Source organism: Hemiscyllium ocellatum, chromosome 19 (genome assembly GCF_020745735.1).
Source record: "Hemiscyllium ocellatum isolate sHemOce1 chromosome 19, sHemOce1.pat.X.cur, whole genome shotgun sequence".
Classification (NCBI taxonomy): Eukaryota; Metazoa; Chordata; class Chondrichthyes; order Orectolobiformes; family Hemiscylliidae; genus Hemiscyllium; species Hemiscyllium ocellatum.
This window is the reverse complement of record NC_083419.1, coordinates 46027822-46051443: the sequence shown is the minus strand read 5'-3', so window position 1 is coordinate 46051443 and position 23622 is coordinate 46027822. Positions and strand designations below refer to the sequence as shown.

At 40.2% G+C, this 23622-nt stretch overlaps 1 protein-coding gene across 1 annotated transcript in view; it reads left to right on the top strand.

Moving 5' to 3' along the window:
• The window catches only part of LOC132824961 (adiponectin receptor protein 2-like), a 67911-nt gene that overhangs the window by 3484 nt on the left and 40805 nt on the right, over positions 1–23622 (top strand). Inside the window, exons 2-3 of the mRNA XM_060839878.1 lie at positions 4046–4117; positions 11552–11791. Coding sequence (XP_060695861.1) covers positions 11702–11791 — 90 coding nt within the window. The 5' untranslated portion in view covers positions 4046–4117; positions 11552–11701. The remainder of the gene's footprint in view (positions 1–4045; positions 4118–11551; positions 11792–23622) is intronic.

The following is a 23622-nucleotide window of genomic DNA, read 5'->3' as shown; positions in this document are numbered from 1 at the left end:
CTTTAATTGTACAAGTCTCCACCACCACCTCTGGCAGCTCATTCCATATACGCACCTTCTGTGTGGGAAAAGTTGCCCCTTAGGTCTCTCTCAAATTTTTTTCTCTTGCCTTAAACTTATGCCCTCTAGTTCTGGACTCCCCCCAACAACCCTTTTCTACTTACCCTATCCATGCTGCTCATGATTTTATAAACCTCTATAAGGTCACCCCTCAGCTTCTGACGCTCAAGGGAGTGGCCCAGTGGTTAGCACTGCTGCCTCACAGTGCCAGGGACCTGGGTTTGATTCCAACCTCGGGTGACTGTCTGTGTGGAGTTCGCACATTCTCCCCGTGTTTGCATGAGTTTCCTCCCACAGTCCAAAGATGTGCAGGTTAGGTGAATTGGCTATGATAAATTGCCCATAGTGTTCAGGGATACCTAGATTAGGTTCATTAGTCAGGATAAATGTCGAGTAATGGGGTAGGGGAATACTCTTTGAATGGTCATTGTAGACATGTTGGGCCAATTGGCCTGGTTCCACACTGTAGGGATTCTATGAAACAGCCCTAGCCTATTCAGCCTCCCTCTATAGCTCAAATTTTCCAACCATGACAACATCCTTGAAAATCTTTCCTGAGCCCTTTCAAGTTTCACAACATCCTTCCTACAGGAGGGAGACCAGAATTGTGAAATTTGGAATACAGATGGATCAGCAATGATTTATTTAGTAGCAGAGCAGCCTTAAATATGTTCATAAGTTCATATGTTTCTACTTGAATGTTGAACATGCCAGAGGATGAGAAGTTTGCAAAAGTTCCTCAAAAAAGAAGGGATAAACCTAATAGCAACAGGCCAATTCACCTAACTTCAGTGATGACAAAATTACTATAGAGCAGGGGGAGTGATGAAAAAATGCATAATTTTCCCAATCTGGATCATATTGTCCCTTTTATTCCCAATCACTTTTAAGTCTAGATCACATTTTCCTTTTCTCCTAACTCCACACCCTATTGATCTTCCCTTTTTAATTTTGTTTTCTTTGTGACCAGTGAGTCACATGGGAGTGGTTGGAATGAGCAGCATGGTTATAGTTTCGTTGAGTTGGGCACCCTTCCATACTCTAGTTGAAGTGGCCATATCTGAGCTGTGTCTGTTCGATTGCTTAACATGGTGTGGAGTGGTGTCAAAACAGAACCAATTCTCATTTGAACACTTTCTGATAAAATAACATCGATGCATCCAAAGTGATTCTATTGTTATAGATTGCCAGGGGTCCAAATTATTGTGGCATCATGCACTGGCAAATCATGGTGTCCACAACCTCATGCCCCAGAAAAGTCTGTTTGTATTATAATAAGGAAGGTAGAAAGTTAGTAGTGCTTTGTTGCAGTGATTGCATTTTACTTCCAGTCAGAAACTTGATTTGAGGGCAGTGAGAACTCAGTTCTGTAGTCCAAACAATCAGTCTATCACTAATTGAGAACACAACTTCAATACTAGTGCACCTATCTTTTAACGTCCCTGTGTTAGAATTAGAGTTGACTACAGAAGTTGTTTAGGTTCACTCACCTGACTGTCAGTAAAGTAAATTACCTTTGAGAAACTTGTATTTTAAAATGTGATTAGATTAATCAGAGCAGTGATCATTCAAATTCATCGATCACCCTCTCGTCTATAATGACAGTGTAGACAAGCAATTTAAGCAATGTACGATAAACTAACAAACTAAATGAAAGAACCTAAAGCCTTGTACTTTGGCATGTTGAATTTATCTGTTTCAATTTTGCTTGTAGCCAACATTTCTTCTGGGTGTAATTAAATGCACCTAATTTTCTGAAAATTTAACTTGTGAAAAGTTAAAAGAATTTATTACTTCAATTATTAGAGCTCAGATTTATATTAGTAACCAAATAACACAGTGTTCAGACTTTTAGCTAATTTTATTCGCTACTTTGTACGTTTTATATTACAATTAGAAAACATTTCATCTAGAGAACTTAGTAAGGAATTATTCAGTAAAGACTTTGTTAACATTGGAAGATGTAACAACACCTGTTCTGACATTTTGTCTGGATCACTGACATTAACAAAACAAATTGTATTTAATAACTTTTTAATGTAGTTACCTGTCCCAAGGTGCTTCATGGGAATGATGATATAAAGTAAAATTGACACATGAGATCGTAGGACAGAAGACCAAAAGTGTGGGCAAAGAGTTAGGTTTTAAGGAGCACTTTCAAAGAAAGGAAAGAGCAATCAAGTTGTTTAAAGTGGGTTTTCCAGAGTTCAAGGCCTTGGGAGTTTGAAGCAAGGTGACTAATAGAGTGATTAAAATCTGAGGTGTTGAAGAGACCTGAATCAGAGGAGAAGAGATGTCTTGATGGTTGTTGGAGGTTACAGTCATGGTGAGGCCATAGAAGTATTTGAAAATAGGATAGGAACTTTAAAGTTCAGGTACTACTTGTTCGTGAACCAGTATAGTTTAACACAGACAAGGATGATAGTTGATTGAGGGAAGGTACCAGTTAGGACGCAGGTAGCAAAGTGTTTTAGATGCTGTCTACTGTATGGAGGCTGAAGATGAAGTGTTAGATTTGTTCCATTCAAATGTAGCAAGGGATGAACAACAATCAGAATGAGGAAGGGATGGAGTTAGGCAATGAGGAAAAAAATGGCAATTCTTGCTGCTGTGTACATTGGGTCAGAAGCTCACCCTGGTATTCAATATGACACCACAGTTGCAAATAGTTGTATTCAACTTGAACAGTTGTCAAGGAGGGAGGTGGAGGTGGTGGTTAGGGAATGGATTTTGTGGTAGGGATGGAGGATGATGACTTCTGTGTTCCTAATGTTTAACTGGATGAAATTTCTGCTTAGCCAATATTTGATGTTGGGCAAATGGTGTGACAATTTTGGGACAGTGGAGAAATGAAAAAAGCTGGATGTGATGTTGAAGTGTTGACTTTATCTGTATGTGGAACCGGGAACTGTATTTTTAAATGCTGTTACCGAGGGCATCAGGAAGGTGAAAACTAGGAGGAAGCTATAGAGATATGCGTGCCAGCAGAAGTACTTTTGTGAAAGCAACAAGAAATGTCATTGCAGGTGATTATTTGATAAATACTCGATAGACGAGGAGAGGGCAAACCCAGACCGAATGACATGCCAATTAGCAGAGTCTATCAGGAAAATGTAGTGTGCATTGCGTATACACTTAAATTGTTGCACAATGCAGCAATATAGAAATTTTGTATATCATACAGGCACAATTTGATATTTTTAAGTTAGGTTTATAATTTGATGACCATGGAGTCTTGCACTACTTCACTATCAAAGCTTGTGTGTAGTTGCTGTATTGCAGAAGGCAAAACTGCATATGTTAGCAAAAAGGTATTTCTGAAATGTAAATGCTGTTGTCTAAACTAGCTATGTTAAACCCTATTTTGGGCGAGCACCCTATTATATACAATAAATCTTTTGACTCCTCCTGGGTATTATTTAGAAATCTCTTATATTAAAAACCTTACACTTGCACAAGTTCCCATGGGTTAGCACTGCTGTCTCGTAGTGCCAGGGACTGGGTTCAAATCTAGCCTCTGGCAGCTGTCTGTGTGGAGTTTGCACATTCTCCCCGTGTCTGCGTTGGTTTCCTCCGGGTGCTCTGGTTTCCTTCCATGATCCAAAGATGTGCAGGTCAGGTGAATTGGCCATGCTAAATTGCCCATAGTGATAGGTGCGTTAGTAGGGGAATGGGTCATGTGTGAGTTACTCTTCGGAGGGTTGTTGCGGACTTGTTGGACTGAAGGGCCAGCTTTCACGCTGTAGGGAATCTTATCTAATGTAATCTAATCACTCCTTTTAAATTCCTGTCTCTTTATTTAAAATGGAGGACCTCAGCAAGACATCCTCTGAGGACAAGCAGTCACTTGCACTGAAAAGCAACTTGTTGTGGGCCTGGTGTCAAGGAGTGTTTAAGACTGAAACATTACATCACATTACACTAATGTGTTCTCTCCCCCCCCCCCCCCCCACCCCCCCACCCCGGCACCCCGAACACAAAAAAGACAGGTGGAGGGGTAAGAAGGAAGGATTTGGCTGGAGAAGTTTTGGAGAGCAGCAGCTCAGCAAAAGTACAGGTGAGCTCAGGTGAAGATCTTTTCTTTTTAGTTTTACAACAGTTTGGACAGTTGCATGTTCCTCCTGCAGGGTGTGAGAGCTCAGGGAGACTTCCAATGTCCCTGATGACTACACCTGAGGGAAGTGCACCCAGCTGCAGCTCCTGGGAGACAGCAGCTGGAGCTGGATTCACTCCAGGTCATCTGAGGTGCTGAGTGTTTCATAGATAAGAGTTTTAGTGAGGTGCAGACAGAGAGTAGCTGGGTGGAAAGGCAAATGAAATCAGCAGAGAGTGCAGGAAGTCCCCGTGGCCTCAAAAACAAGTATACCATTTTGGATTGTATTGGGGGGAGATGACCATTTGGGGAAAGCAGTAGTAGCTAGGTTGATGGCACTATGACTGGCTCTGGAGCACAGCAGGAAAGGGTAAACGTAAACAGGACCTGAGCGATAGGAGACTCGACAGTTAGGGGACAAATAGGTGATTCTGTAGCTGCAAACGGGAATCCAGGATGGCGAGTTGCCTTCCTGGTGCCAGGGTCCAGGATGTCTGAGCAGCTGCAGAACATTCTCAAGGGGGAGGGGGAGCAGCCAGAAGTCATTGTACATGTTGGCACAAATGACATGGGTAGAAATAGGGATGAGGTCCTGCACAGTGATAAGAGAGCTAGGAAAAAAAGTTTAAAAACCAGGACCTCGTTGGTGATAATCTCTGGATTACTTCCAGTGCCATGTGCTAGTGAGGGTAACAACAGGAGGATGTGACAGCTGAGTAAGTGGCTAAAGAATTGGTGCAGTGGGCAGAGATTCAGATTTTTAGGTTGTTAGGATTTTTTCTGGGGCAGTGGTGACCTGTTCAAGGGGGGCAGAGTCATTTGCACCAGAACTGAAGGGGACCCAATATCTTGGCGGCCAGGTTTGCTAGTGCTGCAAGAGAAAGTTTTTAAAGTAGACTGGGAGGTGGGATTCTCAACAGCAGGGAGGCAAGTGCGAGGCTCAAAGGAGATACAATAATCAGAAATAGTAGGTTGAAGAGACCGGTCTGGCTGGAACACAACAGGGAGCAAGGAATGCCTGTTGGATTAAATTGCATTTATTTCAATGCAAGAGGACTGACAAATAAGGCTGATGAACTCAGGGTGTGGATCGATACGTGGGATTAGGAACTAATAGCCATTACAGAAACATGGCTAAGGGAGGAACAGGACTGACAGCTTAATGTGCCAGGTTACATGTGCTTTAGGCGTGACAGGAGTGGTGGAAGTGGGGGGTGAGTTGTAATTTTGATTTAGGCGATTATCACAGCAGTAATCAAATGAAATAACTGAAGGATCATCCAGTGAGGCTTTGTGGGTGGAGTTAATAAGGGATGGTGACATTATTGGGATGGTACTATAGACTCCCAAATAGTTAAGAGAATTAGAGGAAAAATTATGTTGGGAGATTGGGAAGATTTGCAAGAGGAATAAGGTTGGGATTTTAATTTTCCTAACATAGACTGTGACTGCCAGATTGTTAAAGGCTTAGATGGGATGGAATTTGTTAAGTGCATTCAGGAAAGTTTTCTCAAGCAGTATATAGAGGGCCCTACTCAGTGAGGGGAAAAACTGGACCTTCTCTTGGGAAATAGGACAAGATGGTGATGGAGGGGACAGTAGGAAAACACTTTGGGACCAGTGACCATAGTTCTATTAATAGTTATGAAAAGGGACAAAACTGGTTCACATTCTAAATTGGGGCAAGGGGAATTAGGAGCTTATGGGGTTGATTGGAGTAGTTTGTTTGCAGATAAAGGGATGCCTGGCAAGTGGGAGGTCTTCAAAAGTGAGGTAGCTAGAGATCAAGGTCTATATGTTGCAAGGTTGGCAGGAATAGGCAACCCTGGATTAGGAAATATTGAGGCTTTGACCAGAAAAGGTACAGCTGGGATCAAGGGAATCTCTGGATTATATAGGGAATACAGGGAGTTTACTGAAGAAGGAATTCAGGAAGGTGAAAATAGGACACGAGATAGCCTTGGCTGAGAAGATTAGGATGAATCCAAAGAGGTACTTTTAAGTATATGAAAGAAAAAAAAACTAGAAAGAGAATAAGGCCCCTCATGGACAAAAGTGGACATGTATATGTAGAACTGTAGGAGGTGGGTGAGGTTCTTAATGAATATTTCACCTGTATGTTTATTGTGGAGAAAGACATGAAGACTTGGAGGCAGTCCATATCACAGTAGAGGTGGTGTTGGATGTATTAAAATGTATGAAGGTTGATAAATCTCCTGATTCTGACCAGATATATCCAAGAACATTGCAGGAGGCTAGACAAGAAATTATGGGGCCCTGGCTGATATTTTTGCATTATCGTTAGTCATGGGTGAGATCCTGGACGACTAGAGGGTAGCGAATGTTGTGCCATTATTCAAGGGCTGCAAAGAGAAGCCTCGGAGAACCCGAGGAGCAGGAGAATCAGCATTTTGAGCTTAAGCCCTTCGTCAAGAATGAGGCTTGTAGCCCGAGGGGGCTGAGAGATAAATGGGAAGAGGGTGGGGCTGGAAGGATGGTAGCCAGGAATGCGATAGGTAGATGAAGGTGGGAGTGAAGGTGATAGGTAGGAGAGAAGGGTGGAGCAGACATGTGGGAAAGACAGTTCAAGATGGCGGTGCTGAGTTGGAAGATTGGATCTGGGATAAGGTAAGGAAGGGGAAATATGGAAACTGGTGAAATTCACATTGATCCTATGTGGTCAGAGAGTCCTAAGATGAAAGATGAGGCGTTTTTCCTCCAGACTTTGGGTGGCCCAGAACTTGCATGTCCTTGATGGAGTGCGAGGGGGGGTGTTAACCATCCTATGGCTGAACACTTTAATTCCCTCCTCTCACTCTGTCAAGGACATGCAAGTCTTGGGCTGCCTCAACCGCCAAACTCTAACCACCCAAAGCCTGGCGGAAGAACACCTCATCTTTCGTCTTGGGACTCTCCAACCACACGAGATCAATGTGGATTTCACCAGTTTCCTCATTTTCCTCCCCCCCCCCCCCCCCCCCCCTCCTCCTCCTCCTCCCCCCCCCCCCCCCATCCAAGATCCAACCTTCCAACTTGGCACTGTCCTACCTGTCCATCTTCCTTCCCACCTATCTGCTCCACCCTCCTGTCTGACCTATCATCTTCACTCCCACCTTCATCTACTTATCACATTCCCAGCTACCGCCCTCTGCCCCCAGTCCCAACATCTTCCCATTTATCTCTCCGCCCCCTTGGGCCTCTTCCCCCTCATTCCTGATGAAGGCCTCATGCTCTAAACATCAACTCTCCTGCTGCTTGGATACTGCCTGACTGGCTGTGCTTTTCCATCACAACACTTTTCAACTTAGAAGGATATGGGCCAAGTGCAGGGAAATGTGGTTAGCATGGACAGCCATTTTAGTCAGCGTGGACTAGTTTGGGTCAAAGGGCCTATCTCGTGCTGTAGGACTGTATGGCTCTAAATAATATGTTGACAGTTTCAAAGGCACCTCTGTTAAGAGTCTCTATCAGTGTGTTACATACCAGGAGGGCATGTGATCTGGATTATTGGACTGACTGATCAAATAGGAGTTCTGATAAAGGGTCCTCAAGTATTTAGCTTATCCATTTTGTTTCAGATGCTGAGCAATATACTCTCCATTTTTGACTTTTATTTGAATTAAACTTGATGTTAGTTTTGGAATTTCCAGATGCTTTAATAAAATGTACTAGTCTACTATTTGGAAACATTACTTTAAATATTGATGTTTAAAGATCTACTGATACAAGTGAAATCATGTCTACTTAATCGATTTCTTAGATGTTCTCATTATTCAGTTGTTCTTGTAAGTTTTTTGTGTAGGATTGTCTGTGTCAGTTGCATATGCATTTTTGTATTTTTTTGATCAGGATGATTCTTAGTAATGGAGCGACAAATATTTTACTTTGTAGCAGCAAGAAGTTGACATTAGTAAGCTCATATTGCAGAGGAGAGAATAGGTATGAAATTTTAACACTTTATACAAAGTAGCACAAAGGTAGGAGACAGAGAGTGGTGGTGGAGGGTTGCTTTTCAGACTGGAGGCCTGTGACCAGTGGTGTGCCACAAGAATCGGTGCTGAGTTGACTGCTTTTATCATTTATATAAATGATTGGAAGGTTAACATAGGAGGTACAGTTAGTAAGTTTGCAGATGACACCAAAATTGGTGATGATGTGGACAGCCAAGAAGGTTACCTTGGAGTGGACCTTGATCAGATGGGCAGGTGGGCCAAGGTGTGGCAGGTGAAATTTAATTTAGATAAATGGGAGGTGCTGCATTTTGTAAAAGCAAATCAGTGCAGGACTTGTACACTTAATGGTAAGGTCCTGGGGAGTGTTGCAGAACAAAGAGACCTTGGCGTGTAGGTTCACTGTTTCTTGAAAGTGGAGTCACAGGTTGACTGGCTAGTGAAGAAAGTGTTTGGTATGCTTTTCTTTATTGGTTAGTGTATCAAGTATAGTGGCTTGGAGGTCATGTTGCTGCTGTACAGGACATTGGTTAGGCCACCTTTGGAATACTGCGTTCAATTCTGGTCTTCCTGTTGTAGGAACGATGGTGTGAAACTTGAAAGCATTCAGAAAAGAGTTACAAGGATGTTGCCAGAATTGGAGGGTTTGAGGCTGAATAGGCTGGAACTATTTTCTCTGAAGTGTCGGAAACTGAGGGGTTTAAAAGTTCATAAGAACCTGAGGGGCTTAGATAGGGTGAATAGCCAAGGTCTTTTTCCCAGGGTAGCTGAGTCCAGGACTAGATGCATAACTTTAAAGTGAGAGGGAAAAGATATAGAAGGGACCTAAGGGGCAGCTTTTTGATGCAGAGATTGGTGCATGTATGGAGTGAACTGCCAGAGGAAGTGGTGGAGACTGGTACAATTATAATACTTAAAAGGCATCTGGATGGGTATCTGAATTGAAAGGCTTGAGAAGAACATGGACAACATGGAGGCAAATGGGTCTAGATTAATTTTAGGTTGTCTGGTTGACATGGATGAGTTGATAGTTCTAACTTTAACTTGGGACTGCAATCTTAGCTTCAGAGTTGGATTGATGCCACATTAGAAATGAAAGCAGCATATGGTAAAGTAGATAAAATATTATTTTAAGATAGCTGACCAAGGCGAAAGCAAGTATCCTTTATTATTTGCATCTGTGGAGTGTTATTTGTGGTTGGGCTAGATTTAAAGTTTTATTATTATTGTTCTTTTGAACCACAGCTAGTTTGAGTGTATATTTTCCATTCGTACAGCAGTCTGTCTGTCCATGTGTTGCTGTCTTTTAAAAGTGCGTATGAAAAATGAATTTCTCAGGCTTTGTTCCAGAAGTATCAGAAAGGAGCAGTCTTGCCTGAATGAATTTTTTTTCAAAGTTTGAAAGATATGAAGGAAACTGCAAGCAGGGAATCAACTATATAGTCTTGAGAGTAGGAGCAGAAGGAAACTGAGTCTGAATTATCTTTTCTAGAAAGAGTAAGCTCCTCAACTTGAAAATAAACTTTTTCTGAAAAGCAAGATTTGCTTTAAATAGAATCAGAGTTCATAACCAAGTGGACAGGAGGGAAAGGCTGGATGTAAGTAGTATGAAATAAAGGTACTCAGTGCTGGTGAAACTTAACAGCTCTGGTAGCATCTTTGGAGACAGAAGTGGAGTTAATGTTTCAAATCTAAACTCAAAACATTAATTCTGTTTCTGCACGGATGCACCCAGAGCTGTTGCATTTCTCCAGTGTTTTTGTTTTGTCTTAGATTGTCAGCATTTGTAGTATTTTGAATGTTGGATGAATGTTTAGAGATGAGTAGAATGAGAGTTCAGGGCCAGGCAACATGTATAATGAAACTAACAAAAAGATAATGAAATTTAGACAAATGAAATGAGGACCTGTGCTTCCAGTGGTGATGCGGGCTTTTATCTACAATGTAATAAGAACTATTAAAAAGGATTCCCATTTCAATACTTTTCAATTTTCTCATTATAAATGTTTATGGAGATAGCTACTATTTTAAATGAGGATATGTGGATTTATAATATTGAAAATCTGTTGGCGAGTTTGTAAAAATCTTGCATTTTGCAATATTGTAGACTCCTTTTATAGTGTTAGTCAGTGAGTCAAAAGATTTGATAAGGTTGTTGTGCTATACCATGAGATTAAGAATTGATGGTAAATCACACCCCTAGAGCAGGGGAAATTGAACCACAGCTTTCAGTTTGGTTGTTGGGAGCCCAATTTAAATTGTGTTCTCGTATTTTATTGATACTTTGGGATTTGAATTTTAGCACTGTTGCCCTTTGTAAAAGCATGGAAACATAGCATAGAAGAGAGCAGTAGCAGTAGGCCATTTGACCTGTTGAGACAGCTCCGCCGTTCACTGTGATCATGGCTGGTCATTGAACTTGATAGCCTAATCCTGTTTCCCCCACCCCAGATCCTTTGATACCTTTAGACGCACAAAGTTTATCTACCACTTCCTTAAAAATGCATAATGTATCAGCCTCAACCCTGATAACATTTCTGGCAAAAATGCATTAATAGTTTTGTTTTATATATACTGTTAACCTACGTATTCTGTTTTCAATATTATATTAAAGGTTAAGAATACACAAGTAGTATTTGGGAGAAATGATGTTCAGCAGATGATATTAAGGAGTTCCATAGATTTGATAGCTTGGACTTATGGGATTTTAAAAAAATCTGAGTTCTCTATAGAGGGGTGCCCAAATGTTGGGAGAGCAAAGAATATGAGGCTTGTCTTGTTAAATTCCCAGACTCCTCACAAAGTGAGGCAAAGTGTGATAATGGACCTCAAAGCAGTAAGTGGAGATTGCTTTATGGTTTCTAATGGATCTCTTTGCACATTGAATTTGTGATTGGCTCTTCATTAGGTGTGTTATGTTTTCTTTCCTTTATTTTCTCCAATGCAGTAAAAAGACATGTTGATTGAAAATCTTAAGTTTGATTCTGGCCTTTTGGTGATAAGGGTAATCTTATCGTACTTCGACTAGCATGCAGCTTGACTGTTCCTGGATAAGCATGAGAAAAATAAGCAGGGTCCTTTTTCTTAATTCATTGATGTACGTTGGCAACTGTTGATAGAATCTGCAATACCGTCCAAAGTTGCACTAATATGTTGACACTCAGCATGTAGGTTTACATCCAAAATACTGCAAAGTCCCATAAAGCTGCTAACATTGGAACTAAATGGCAACCTTGGGAAGAGAGACCTTTTAATTGGGAAAGTAAATAAACTCAGTAGTTTGGGCCTCCTCTTCACCTTGGAGAATGCATGAGAAGTTTGTACTAAAATCAATGTTTCTCTTGTCTATGATTAGCGAAAATAATTCCCGATACTAATACAGTATTAACTTACTGTGTATGTGCAAAATATGGATGAGAAGATTAATTTATGTACTCTTCTTAAACAGGTTTTTGAAATTAACAGCATTCCGAACCAAACAAAAACAACAGTTATTTTTAAAGAACAACTTTATATTGTTAACAAACTGGAAGGCCTACGGTTAGAAGAGAGTCTAAGCTCAGGCTTAAGGCATCGGAGAGGAGGAATAAGAGACCTGATGTCAGCCCAAGAAAAACTATGTGACACTTCAAGTTCAGAGTTGAAAGAAGTGAATCCAAATGTAATCCATGAACCTGACTTACTGAATGTAAGTACTGTATCAAATTTAAAATGTTGAGTAATGGATTAGGGGGTGGTGCGGGAGATGGACCCGTTGATCTCTTTACTTCTATAAATGCTATTTTTCAGTGTAGTTTAGTAGTGGGGCAGTTCAACACAAGCTTTCTTGAGTTCTGATTGAAATGTTCTTGTAAGGATAAAATACACCTGTCTGACAAATTCAGTATTGCGCTATGTATCAGTCATTCAATAGCTTAATACTAAAGCAGGAGACAAGTCCGTTTTACATGAAATTTAGCATATTTCTAATATGTTCTTGGGTGTAAAATTAGATAATTTTATAATTATTAATTTTGAATAAGGATAGCTGTAAATAATTGATTAAATAAATTGCAGTCCTTTGAAAACGCTGAATTCCACTTTATAAGAGAAATTTGGGTGAACTTGTTTCTTTTAATGATAATATTCCAAAAGGACAAGTTGTATTATAAGTAAGTATATTTGACATCTCTTAGTTAAGCTCTTTGTTGAACATTTGAGTTTTTTTTAAACAAGACTTTAAACGTGCCTTTAGTAAGTCTTTATACATCATCCCTCGCAGAGTATGTGCTTCTAGATCTGTCATTGCTGCTTTGAAGCTGCCTCTTGAGGGTAAATGGGAGTAGCTGAGGGTTACTTTTCAGTTCCAGAGGATAACTATGTGGACGTCACCTTTACTCCCCAAATTCTGTACCTGTCTTCAAGAACTTATGTTTGTGGAATATGTTACTGAGGTTTTTATTTGGTACTAAGTTTAACTCTTTCTTGTTGTGAAAAATCATGTGACTATATGAACAGCTGAATATAAAAGGATCATCTTAGAGATGTAATCTAGATAGTCATCAGGCTTTCGATAAAATGTAGTGAACTAAGGTTTGAGCTTATGGAGTGAGAGAATATATAGAATGACCAGAAAGTTGAATGCAAAACAGAATAAAGCTTTAGTGTAGTTAGACTGACAAAAGTGGAAATGATGTTCCAAATACTTTAAAGGCAATTGAGTGCATTTTGAATATTGTCTATTTATAATTTTAAATAAAGTGGAGGTGCTGGTGTTGGACTGGGGTGCACAAGGTAAGAAGTTGCACAACTGTTGTAGTCAAAAAGTGTGGCTCTGGAAAGGCACAGCCGGTCAGGTGAGGAGCAGGAGAGTCAACGTTTTGAGCATAAGATCTTCATCAGGAATGTGGAAGGCCCCAAGAGAGCTGAGAGATAAATGGGAGGAGGAGGGGGACTGGGAGTGGGGGGAAAGGTAGCTAGGAATACGATAGATGAACGACGGTGGGGGGGTGATGGTGATTAGTTGAAGTGGAGGGTGGAGCAAACACTGTTGTCCAACAGGTTTATTGAAATCACAAACTTTTGGAGTGCAGTCCCTTTGTCAGGTGAAGTGAAGCAAAACATATAGGCACAGAGATCAAAACATTGTACAAATGGTGTGAGTGCAGTGTCGTATTATAAGTCTCTTCAGGTGATTGAATATATCAGATGATGAGAATACAATGTCACCAGCTGAATAGTAAGTGAAGAAGGTGACCTGTAATCCAATTAATTGAGGCAAGGAGCTAACTACTAAAAGTTAAAAATATATTGGTGCTGGAGGCAAATCAAACAGTTGGAATAACATGATAGGTAGAAGAGTCACATGCTGAAGGTCTAACCAAATTAACCAGTAATCCAAAACTGTACAACCTAATTAAGTTAGAGAGAGATCATAAGTTATCAGAGTGGTGGTGTTAAAACAAGACAATAAGGAAGCTTTTACAAATACTGTAAGGAAGATTTTGACAGGTGCAGAACAGTGTGGTGATGTTACATGTAGTGCGACATTAATCCAAGAAATCGATTGAGGCCATCTTCGTGGATTCGGAACTTGGCTATCAGTTTCTGATCAGCAATTCTGCATTGTTGTGTATCTCGAAAGCTGCCTTGGAGAACTCTTACCTGAAGATTGGAGGCTGAATATCATTGACCGCTGAAATGTTCCCTGACTGGGAGGGAACAATCCTGTCTGACAATTGTTGCATGCTGTTCATTCACCCCTTGCCATAGCGTCTGCATAGTCTCACCAATATACCTCCGTAAGAACGGAACACTATGCTCAACTCATCAGTTGCTAGTTTTAATGTGCCACAACGAAAAACTGCAATGACTTCCTCAGAAGACAGACACAGGACGTGGTCTATAGAGCACTATTCATTGTCCAGTATTTGCTAAAGTGGAGAAACTATGCCATGTGCTTTGCTGCCTTCAACATGGCATCGATGAAGATTAAAATCTCACCAAGTTCGTCCTTATGCCCTCACTTCTCGCCCTCAAACAGACTATTGTTAGCAGCAAAATACCCAGCATTCAGGAGGACAGCGACTACAGCACCACTGAACTCTGCCACGGCAACATCTGCAAGACATGTCAGATTGATGGTATGGATACTACCATCACGTGGGAATACCATCTATCACGTACACGGCAAGTGCTCATCTGACCCAGCCAATGGTCATGTCACTTGCTGCTGGTGAGAATGTCCGAGGCATGGTATATTGGCGAGACTATGCAGACACTACAGCATTAGATGAATGGACGCTGTGCAACAATTGTCAGACAGGAATGTTCCCTCGTATTTGGGAGGCACTTCAACTGTCAAGAGTACTCAGCCTCTGATCTTCGGGTAAGCAGCCTTCAAAATACATTACAACAGGATAGTCAAGTTCCCTACCCACGAAGACAGCCTCAACCATAATCTTGGGTTCATGTCGTGCTACATGTGACCTCACCACACTATTTTGCATTTGTCAAAATCTTCCTTGCTGTCCTGTTTAACACCATCACTTGGATAACTTGTTATGATCGCTCTACCTTAATTACTTTGTACATTTTTGAATTCCTGGTTACTTTGATTAGATCCTTGGCATGTGACTCTTATACCTATCATGTTTGGTTTGTCGCTAGCACCACCTTATTTTTAATTGTTTATGATTATCTCTCTGCTCCAATAATTGGATTGAGGTAATCCCATTTACTTGCTATTCAGCTGTTGACTCTTTACTCATGCCATCTGATATTTTTGATCACTTGGATAGACTTATCATTCGACACTCCACCTAGGCCATTTGTATGATCTTTTGATCTCTGCCCAAGTATGTATCTGCCTATAAATTCTGCACCTGTATGCTTTTCTTCACTTCATCTGACGAAGGGGCAGCGCTACAAAAGCTTGTGATTTCAAATAAACCTGTTGGACTATAACTTGGTGTTGTGTGACTTCTGATCTATAGTTTTAAATCTTAGGATGCAATCTTTTGAAGGATTATGAGCTGTTCTGGTCATTCTGCTGTAGGAATGATATTATTACATTGAAGAGGGCTCAGAAAAGATCTGCACGAATATTGCTGGGGCTGGAGGGTTTGACTTGCATTGGAAAGGCTTTTTTCAGTAGAGCATAGGAAGTTGAGGGGTGATCTTTATAGAGATTTATAAAATCATTAGGGACATAGATAAGGTGAATAGGAAGGGCCTTTTCCCTCTGGTAGGGGAGTTAAAAATTAGAGAGCATATTTTTTTAAGGTGAGAGGCAGAAAGATGTAAAAGGCACCTGAGGGTGGTTTGTATGTGCAATAAACTTCCTGAGGAAGTTGTAGATGCAGGCACAATTAAAGCATTTAAAAGGCACTTGCACATGGATAGGAACGGTTTAGAGGAATATGGGCCAAACACAGGGACTGGTTTAGTTTGAGAAACTTGTTTGGCATGGGCAAGTTGGACCGAAGTGTCTGTATCCATGCTGTATGACTCGATAATAAAAGTTTCCTGATTTCTATCATGCATTTCTCAACATACCTAACAACTTTTGACATGATAAAATGTTTGTGTCTTGTCAAAGGAATTGGGCATTGCTCCTTGTAAGCCTGGCCCCAATAGTAAATGGGTCATAAATTTTGTTTATGTTATGAAAGCATGTGGAATGACAAATGTGGTCCATCACATATCTGTTCACAAGTGTACATAGATTATGCAGCTAGGTTGTATTATGTTAATTTGCAATCAGAAATTGTTGAAAGCTGCCATTATTTCAACTTCGTCAGTTGCAGGCTATATTCTGAATTTGCACCTGACCTGTGTATACATGAAGTGAGGATATATTGGGAGGGGGAAGATTTGTTTGTTCTGATCCATAAAGATTTAGGAATGGTGTTCAGTTTAGAAAATTTAAGGAGTGATGCTCCAAGTTCCAATCTAGAGCCGCAGTGGATTGTTATTTAAGCCATGTCCTCATTGTCATAGCAGCTTAGAGAATTAAATATGTGGTTCAAGAGATGGTGTGGCAAGAAGGAATTTTGAAGGGACTCGATTTGACACAAATTGAACATGAAAATAAGCTATTTCAATTAAACAAGGCAATGGTGAAACCTCATCTTGATACCAGTGTTGCATACACCATTGCTTATTTAAGGAGGGATATAGGTGTACTGGAGGGAGTTCAAAGAAGATTTACGAGATTGACACCTGAAATTATTAAGTTGTCTTCTGATACAAGATTGATCTGGCCAAGCGTGTTTGGACTGGTGTTTAGAAGGCCAAGGGATGATTTGATTGAAATGTATAAGATAACGAATGCTCTTGATAAGGTGGAAGTGAAAAGGATGTTTACTGTTGTGTGTGAATCTAGAATTAGGGGACACTGTTTTATAATTAGGGGTTACCTTATAGGATGAGGTGAGTTTTTTTCTGAGGTTTGGAACTGTTACAGAAAGCAAAGAGGCTTGACCATTGAATATGTACAAGGAATAATATTGATTCCCTTTCTCAACAAGAATCTAAGGTTATCTGGAGTAGATAGGAATGTGAAATTTGAAACAAATAAATTGAAAATTGTCGTGATCTTATTGAATGGTGGAACAGGCTTTCAGGGTCAAATGGCCAACTCTTACTCCTCGTTTATATGAACATGTGCTCGTATGGATAAAGGGAGAAAGCAGGAGCAGTTCCTTGGTGACTGGCACCATTGCAATGAATTATATAACTAGAGCAATGGATAGGGTCTTAAAATTAAACATGTTGGGGGTGCTGATGAAAGGAGTATGTTTTTGAAGGAAAGTAAGTTTAGAGGAAAAATAAATTTACATAATGTCGAGGCAATAGAACGCAACGGACATTTGGATAGAGAAAAATGTCCAGTACTAGAGGGCATAGGTTTAAGATGAGAGGGGAAAGATTTAAGAAACCAAAGGGGCAACCTTTTCATGCAGAGTGTGGTGCATGTATGGAATGAACTTCCAGAGGATGTGGTGAAAGCTGGTATAATTCCAACATTTAAAGGCATCTGGATGGGTGCGTGAATAGGAGGGATTTAGAGGGATATGAACCAAGAGCTGGCAAATGGGATTAGATTAATTTAGGATATCTGTTCGGCATGGACAAATTAGACCGAAGGGTATGTTTCCATGCTGTGCATTTCTATGATTCTAAAACCAGAGTTTGAAAGGAAGGGACAGAGATCTAGATCTTCATGGTATTGTGGATGTGAGAATTGTGAGAACTCTTCTTTTTTGAAAAATAAAAGTGGCATGTGGATCTCGAAGTCCTGTGCATTCTTATGAACATTCCCTTTGTTGGGTTGAAACAGACTTCACTTCTGTGGTAGCGAGGGCCTTGTGTGGAAATTGCAGATTTTAACAGTAGATATAAATACTCTTCAAGGGTAGATAAAGTGTAAGGAACCAAGAAAGTTATCTAAATGCCCATTCCTTTCTATTTAAAAAAGGTTTAAAGATAGCCTGCCTTTGTCTGTGATAATTGAAAATAATTCTGTTCTAGCAACTACAGCTATTTGTTGACATTACTCTAAGAGCTATCATTATTCATGCTTGGCTACTTTTCATAGCCAATCAGCTCAGTAAAGTGTCCAAGGTTAATAGCTTCAAGAGGTTATTAAAGGATTATCTATCTGAAATTATGAATACAAAAATGTTTTGATTTTATAGGGAGTTTTGTATTAGGAGATTTTGTTGATTAGCCTCCTATGTGGACCTTTTATTACATGCTTTTTGAAAATCCAAATTCAGCACAACCAGTGGTTCTCCTTTATATGCTACAAGCAGCGTCTACTAAAACTGCAATAATTTTGTTGAACATAATTTTCTTTTCACAAATCTATATTGAACTTTACCAATTTTAGTATGTTGTAAGTTGTTGGTATCACACCCTTTTAACAGGTTCTGTCAATTTTCCCTGCTGATGATCTCAAGCTAACAGGCTTGCAGTTCTCTATTTCTCCTTTACTATAATTTTATCGTAGTGGTTGTTTGTTCTTTTCAATTTGATGAAGTGATTTGCATTTTTTGTCTGGGTATGGTAGTGTAATGGTTGTAACTGAGCTAGTAATCCAAATGCCTGGACTAATACTTGAGCATGTACTAAAATCCTAGTTTTAATTCAATTGGGGGAAAAAAATGGAAATGAAAAACAGATTACAGAAAGTGTTTCTAAGGCAGTCAAATTTGACGTGTCTTTCAGGGGAAAAACATTGCCTTCCTTATTTGGTTTGGCCTATATATGACTTCACGCTAGAGGATTGTGATTGTCTCTCTGTTACCCTCTGAAGTGGCATAACAAGCTACTTAGCTATTCAAGCTGCTTTCAGGTCAAGTTGGATTGAACAATAAATAGTTATTTTCCAATGACTTGTTCTATTGAGGATCAATGATACGTTCTCAATGCATATAATACACTCTTCAGCTTGCATGTAATTCTAAACCTCTTTAAATTCATGAAATTGGATTCCCAACAAAATACTTAACCAGTCAGATTCAGTGGATGAAGACTATTTATTGAAACCTATCTACCTTTATTATTGATAAGAATATGGCATTATTTGAAGCTGTGATGGTCCATTAGTTGTTGCCGCTCTGGGAACACTCATTGCCTGGATGGTCAATTTTTGAAATTCAGTGTATGTACTAATGCTGGATCATAACCCTACTACTAGGTCTATTTATACCATTTAGGAGATGTTTTGGCATTATATTAAGCATTTAAACTATTCAATACATTTGTGGTTTTCTCCCATTTCTTGTTGCTTTTAATGCTTTTTTTTTTGCCAATGTCCCCAATTCTGACTCAGATTGTTGGCTTTACACAAGACTAGTTTCATCCGAGCACTGATCAGAGTTGCAGGACAGAATGTTTTGTACTTAATATGCACCTTGTAGTCTCTTTTTAATAAAACTAAATCTATTTGGCTGTCCCTGTTCTATAATAAAAATACTTTAAGTCGGTTTACATGTTGACTTCAAACTGAATTGCACATATTCTGAAAGTAAATTATAGAATATATTTATTCAGTCTTTGTTTACTGTAATTGTATGTTCATGTTTTTATATCCTTGATCAGGCTCAAATAGGAAACAATTGTACACTGCAGCCATATTATACTTTATTGATCACGTGTGTTTAAAATGGATCTTAACAGCTATGTCAACAGACTTGGTGATGACAGATTCTGCTATAGTCCTTTTTTTGGTGTTAACAAGTTTGCTTTGCACTAACAGTTAGTTAGTTTTCTCACTTCATTGTGTTGATTGTTCCCAGTAGTTTACTTGAGTTGCATCATTAAGCCTTTGATGACCTTTATACATAGTGAACTTTGTTTCTGAAAACAATCGTTAGTGCTGTAATCTGCATGCTGTGTGTTATGTTCAACTGAAGGTATTTCAGTCAGCACCAGTGATTTGAGATTTAATTTTGTCTGACTGATATATTGAAATAAATGCAGTTTAAATTTAAGAGGTCTAACAGGGAAGGCAAATGAACTCAGGACATGGTTGAGAACAGGGGACTGGGGATATCATAGCAATTACAGAGACATGGCTTAGGGAGGGACAGGGCTGGCAGCTTAATGGTTCCAGGATGCAAATGCTATAGGAAGGATGAAAAGGGAGGCAAGAGAGGAGGGGCATAGCATTTTTGACGAGGGATAGCGTTATGGCTGTACTCAGAGGACAATCCTGGGAATATGTCCAGGGAAGTTATTTGGGTGAAACTGAGAAATAAGAAAAGGATGGTCATCTTATTCGGATTATATCATAGATCTCTCCCTCCCCCTGGCCCCTAGTAGACAGCGGGAAATTGAGGAACAAATTTGTAAGGAGATTTCAGTTATCTATAAGAATAATAGTGGTTATGGTAGGGGATTTAAATTTCCCAAATGTAGACTGGGACTGCCATAGTGTTAAAGATAGACTGGATGTAAAAGTTGATGTTCTAAATTGGGGGAAGGCCAATTTTGACAGTGTTAGGCAAGAACTTTCAAAAGTTGATTTTAGGAGCGGATGTTTGCAGGTAAAGGGACGGCTGCAAAATGGGAAACCTTCAAAAATGAGATAATGCGAGACTAGAGACAGTATATTCCTGTTAGGGTGAAAGGCAAGGCTGGTGGGTGTGGGAATACTGGATGACTAGAGAAATTGAGGTTTTGGTTAAGAAAAAGAAAGAAGTACTGTATATGTCAGGTATAGACAGCAGAAATCGAGTGACTCCTTAGAATACAAAGGTAGTAGGAGTATACTTAAGAGAGAAATCAGGAGGACAAGAAGGGGACATGCATATCTTTGGCAAATTAGGGTTAAGGAGAATCCAAAGGGATTCTATAAATGCATAAAGGACAAAAGGGTAACTCAGGAGAGAATAGGACCTGTCAAATATCTGCAAGGCAGCCTATGTGTAGAACCACAGGAGAGTTACCAAATGAGTATTTTGCATCAGTGTTTACTGTGGAGAAGGACATGGAAGATTCAGAATGTGGGGAAACAGATGGTGAAAAATGTCCACATTACAGAGGAGCTGAACGCATATAGATAACGCATATAGATAACGCATATAGATAAATCCCCAAGACTTGATCAGGTGTACCCTAGAACTCTTCGGGAAGTTAGGCAAGTGATTGCTGGGTCCTTTGCTGAGATATTTGTATCATCGATAGTCACAGGTGTGATGCCACTATTTACGAAAGGTGGTAAGTAAGAAAAGCAAGGGAACTATAGCCAGGTGAGTGTGGTGTTAAGTTGTAGGTACGTTGTTGGAGGGAATCCTGAGGAATAGGATGTACATGAATTTGGAAAGGCAAGGACTGATTAGAGATAGTCAATGTGGCTTTGTGCGTGGAAAATCATGTCTCACAAACTTGATTGAGTTTTTTGAAGAAGTAACAAAGAGGATTGATGAAGGCAGAGCAGTAGATATGATTTATATGGACTTCAGTAAGGTGTTCGACAAGGTTCCCCATGGGAGACTGATTAGCAAGGTTAGATCTCACGGAATACAGGGAGAACTAACCATTTGGATACAGAACTGGCTCAAAGGTAGAAGACAGAGAGTGATGGTGGAGGGTTGTTTTTCAGACTGGAGGCCTGTGACCAGTGGAGTGCCACAAGAATCGGTGCTGGGTCCTCTACTTTTCATCATTTTATATAAATGATTTGGATGCGAGCATAAAAGGTACAGTTAGTAAGTTTGGAGGTGTAGTGGACAGCGAAGGAGGTTACCTCAGATTACAACAGGATCTTGATCAGATGGGCCAATGGGCTGAAAAGTGGCAGATGGAGTTTAATTCAGATACATGCAAGATGCTGCATTTTGGGAAAACAAATCTTAGCAGGACTTATACATTTAATGGTAAGATCCTAGGGAGTGTTGTTGAACAAAGAGACCTTGGAGTGCAGGTTCATAGCTCCTTGAAAGTGGAGTCGCAAGTAGATAGGATAGTGAAGGCACCGTTTGATATTCTTTCTCTTATTGATCAGAGTATTGAGAACAGGAGTTGGGCGATCATGTTGCAGCTGTACAGGACATTGGTTAGTCCACTTTTGGAATATTGCGTGCAGTTCTGGTCTCCTTCCTATTGGAAAGATGTTGTGAAACTTGAAAGGGTTCAAAAAAGATTGACAAGGATGTTGCCAGGGTTGGAGGTTTTGAGCTATAGGGAGAGGCTGAACAGTTTGGGGCTGTTTTCCCTGGAGCGCGGAGGCTGAGTGGTGACCTCATTGAGGTTTATAAAATCATGAGGAGTAAATAGACAAGGTATTTTCCCCAGGGTAAGGGAGTCCAGAACTAGAAGGTGTAGGTTTGGGGTGAGAGGGAAAAGTTTAAAAGGGACCTAAGGGACAACTTTTCATGTAAAGGGTGGTGCATGTATGGAAAGAGCTGCAGAGGAAGTGGTGAAGGCTAGTACAATTACAACATTTAAAATTCATATACTCGAATGCCAAGGAAGGGTTTGAGGGATATAGGCCAAGTGCTGGCAAATGGGACTAGATTAGGTTAGGATATCTTGCTGGCATGGATGAGTTGGACTGAAGGGTCTGGTTCCGTGCTGAACATCTCTATAACTCTGTGAATTAGTGAAGGTATATAATATCTAACTGCACCAATGAAGAGCCTCTGATGTCTCCATGTTCAGAACGTGATTTATTCAACAAGTTTCTAATGCAGACTCCATTGACCTGTTTCTTGTTTTGTGAAGTATTTGTCTGAACCTGAAAGCACACATGAGGCTCATGAGTGCATTGTGCTGTTGAACGAGCTGTCTTTTGGACCTTGGATACTTGGACCTTTTCTTAATCAGCTTTCATATGGCCATTCTTGAGATATGAATGTTGCTTGCTAGAATGGCATTTATTGGCCATTCCTAATTGTCCTTGAGTTAAGAATGTGTTGATTAGCCCCCTCCTTGAACTGTTGCAGTTTTAGGGTTGAACACAATCCCACAAAGATGTTAGATAGGGAATTCCAAGATCTTTATGCAGAACTCATGCAGTAGAACAACAATATATTTCCAAATCAGGATAATGTGCCCTTCTCCTAGTTTACAATGTGCTATCAGTACTTCTCATAGAGGGTGCACACAGCAGCTGTGGTAATCTGTTGATGGAAGGAGTAAATGTTTAAGGTTGTGGATGAGTGCCAGTTAACCGTCATGTTTAACAAAAAGAAATTACAGTCGATGCTGGTGATCTGAAATAAAGTTAAAATCACATAGCACCAGGTTATAGTCAAACAGATTTATTTGGATGTCCGAGCTTTCGGAGCACTGCTCCTTTCATCAGGTAGCAGTGTTCTGAAAGCTAGTACTTAGAATTAAACCTGTTGGACTATAACCTGGTGCTGTGTGATTTTTAACTTTGTCAACCCCAGTCCAATACTGGCACCACCTCATATGAAGTAAAAAGTGTTGAGAAATTCAGCAAGTCTGGTAGCATCTATGGGGAGAGAAGCCATGGTAATGTTTTGAGTCCAGTAACTTTATTTGAATGAAGAGATGTGCACAAGTTGAAGGCTTTATGCTGTTCAAAGAGGGAGATGTAAGCAGGTCACAGAAAGGTTAAGGGTAATTAGAGATCAAAAGTTTTGCAGAGCAAAAGACAAGATGAGACATAGATGGTTGTTGAGGGTTGGAGTAGGGTATTGTGAATGCTCCATTCCACTTATCAGCTCACTTAGAATCATAGAGATGTACAGCATGGAAACAGACCCTTCGGTACAACTTGTCCATGCTGACCAGATATCCCAACTCAATCTAGTCCCACCTGCCAGCATCCAGCCCATAACCTTCCAAACTTTTCCTATTCATATACCCATCCAAATGCCTTTTTTAAATGTTGCAATTGTACGAGCCTCCGTCACTTCTTTCTTGAGCTGCCTGGGGTAGTCATAGAGATGTACAGCACAGAAACAGACCCTTCTGCTCAATTCGTCCATGCCAACCAGATATCTCATCCCAATCTAGTCCCACCTGCCAGCACCTGGCCCATATCCCTCCGAACCCTTC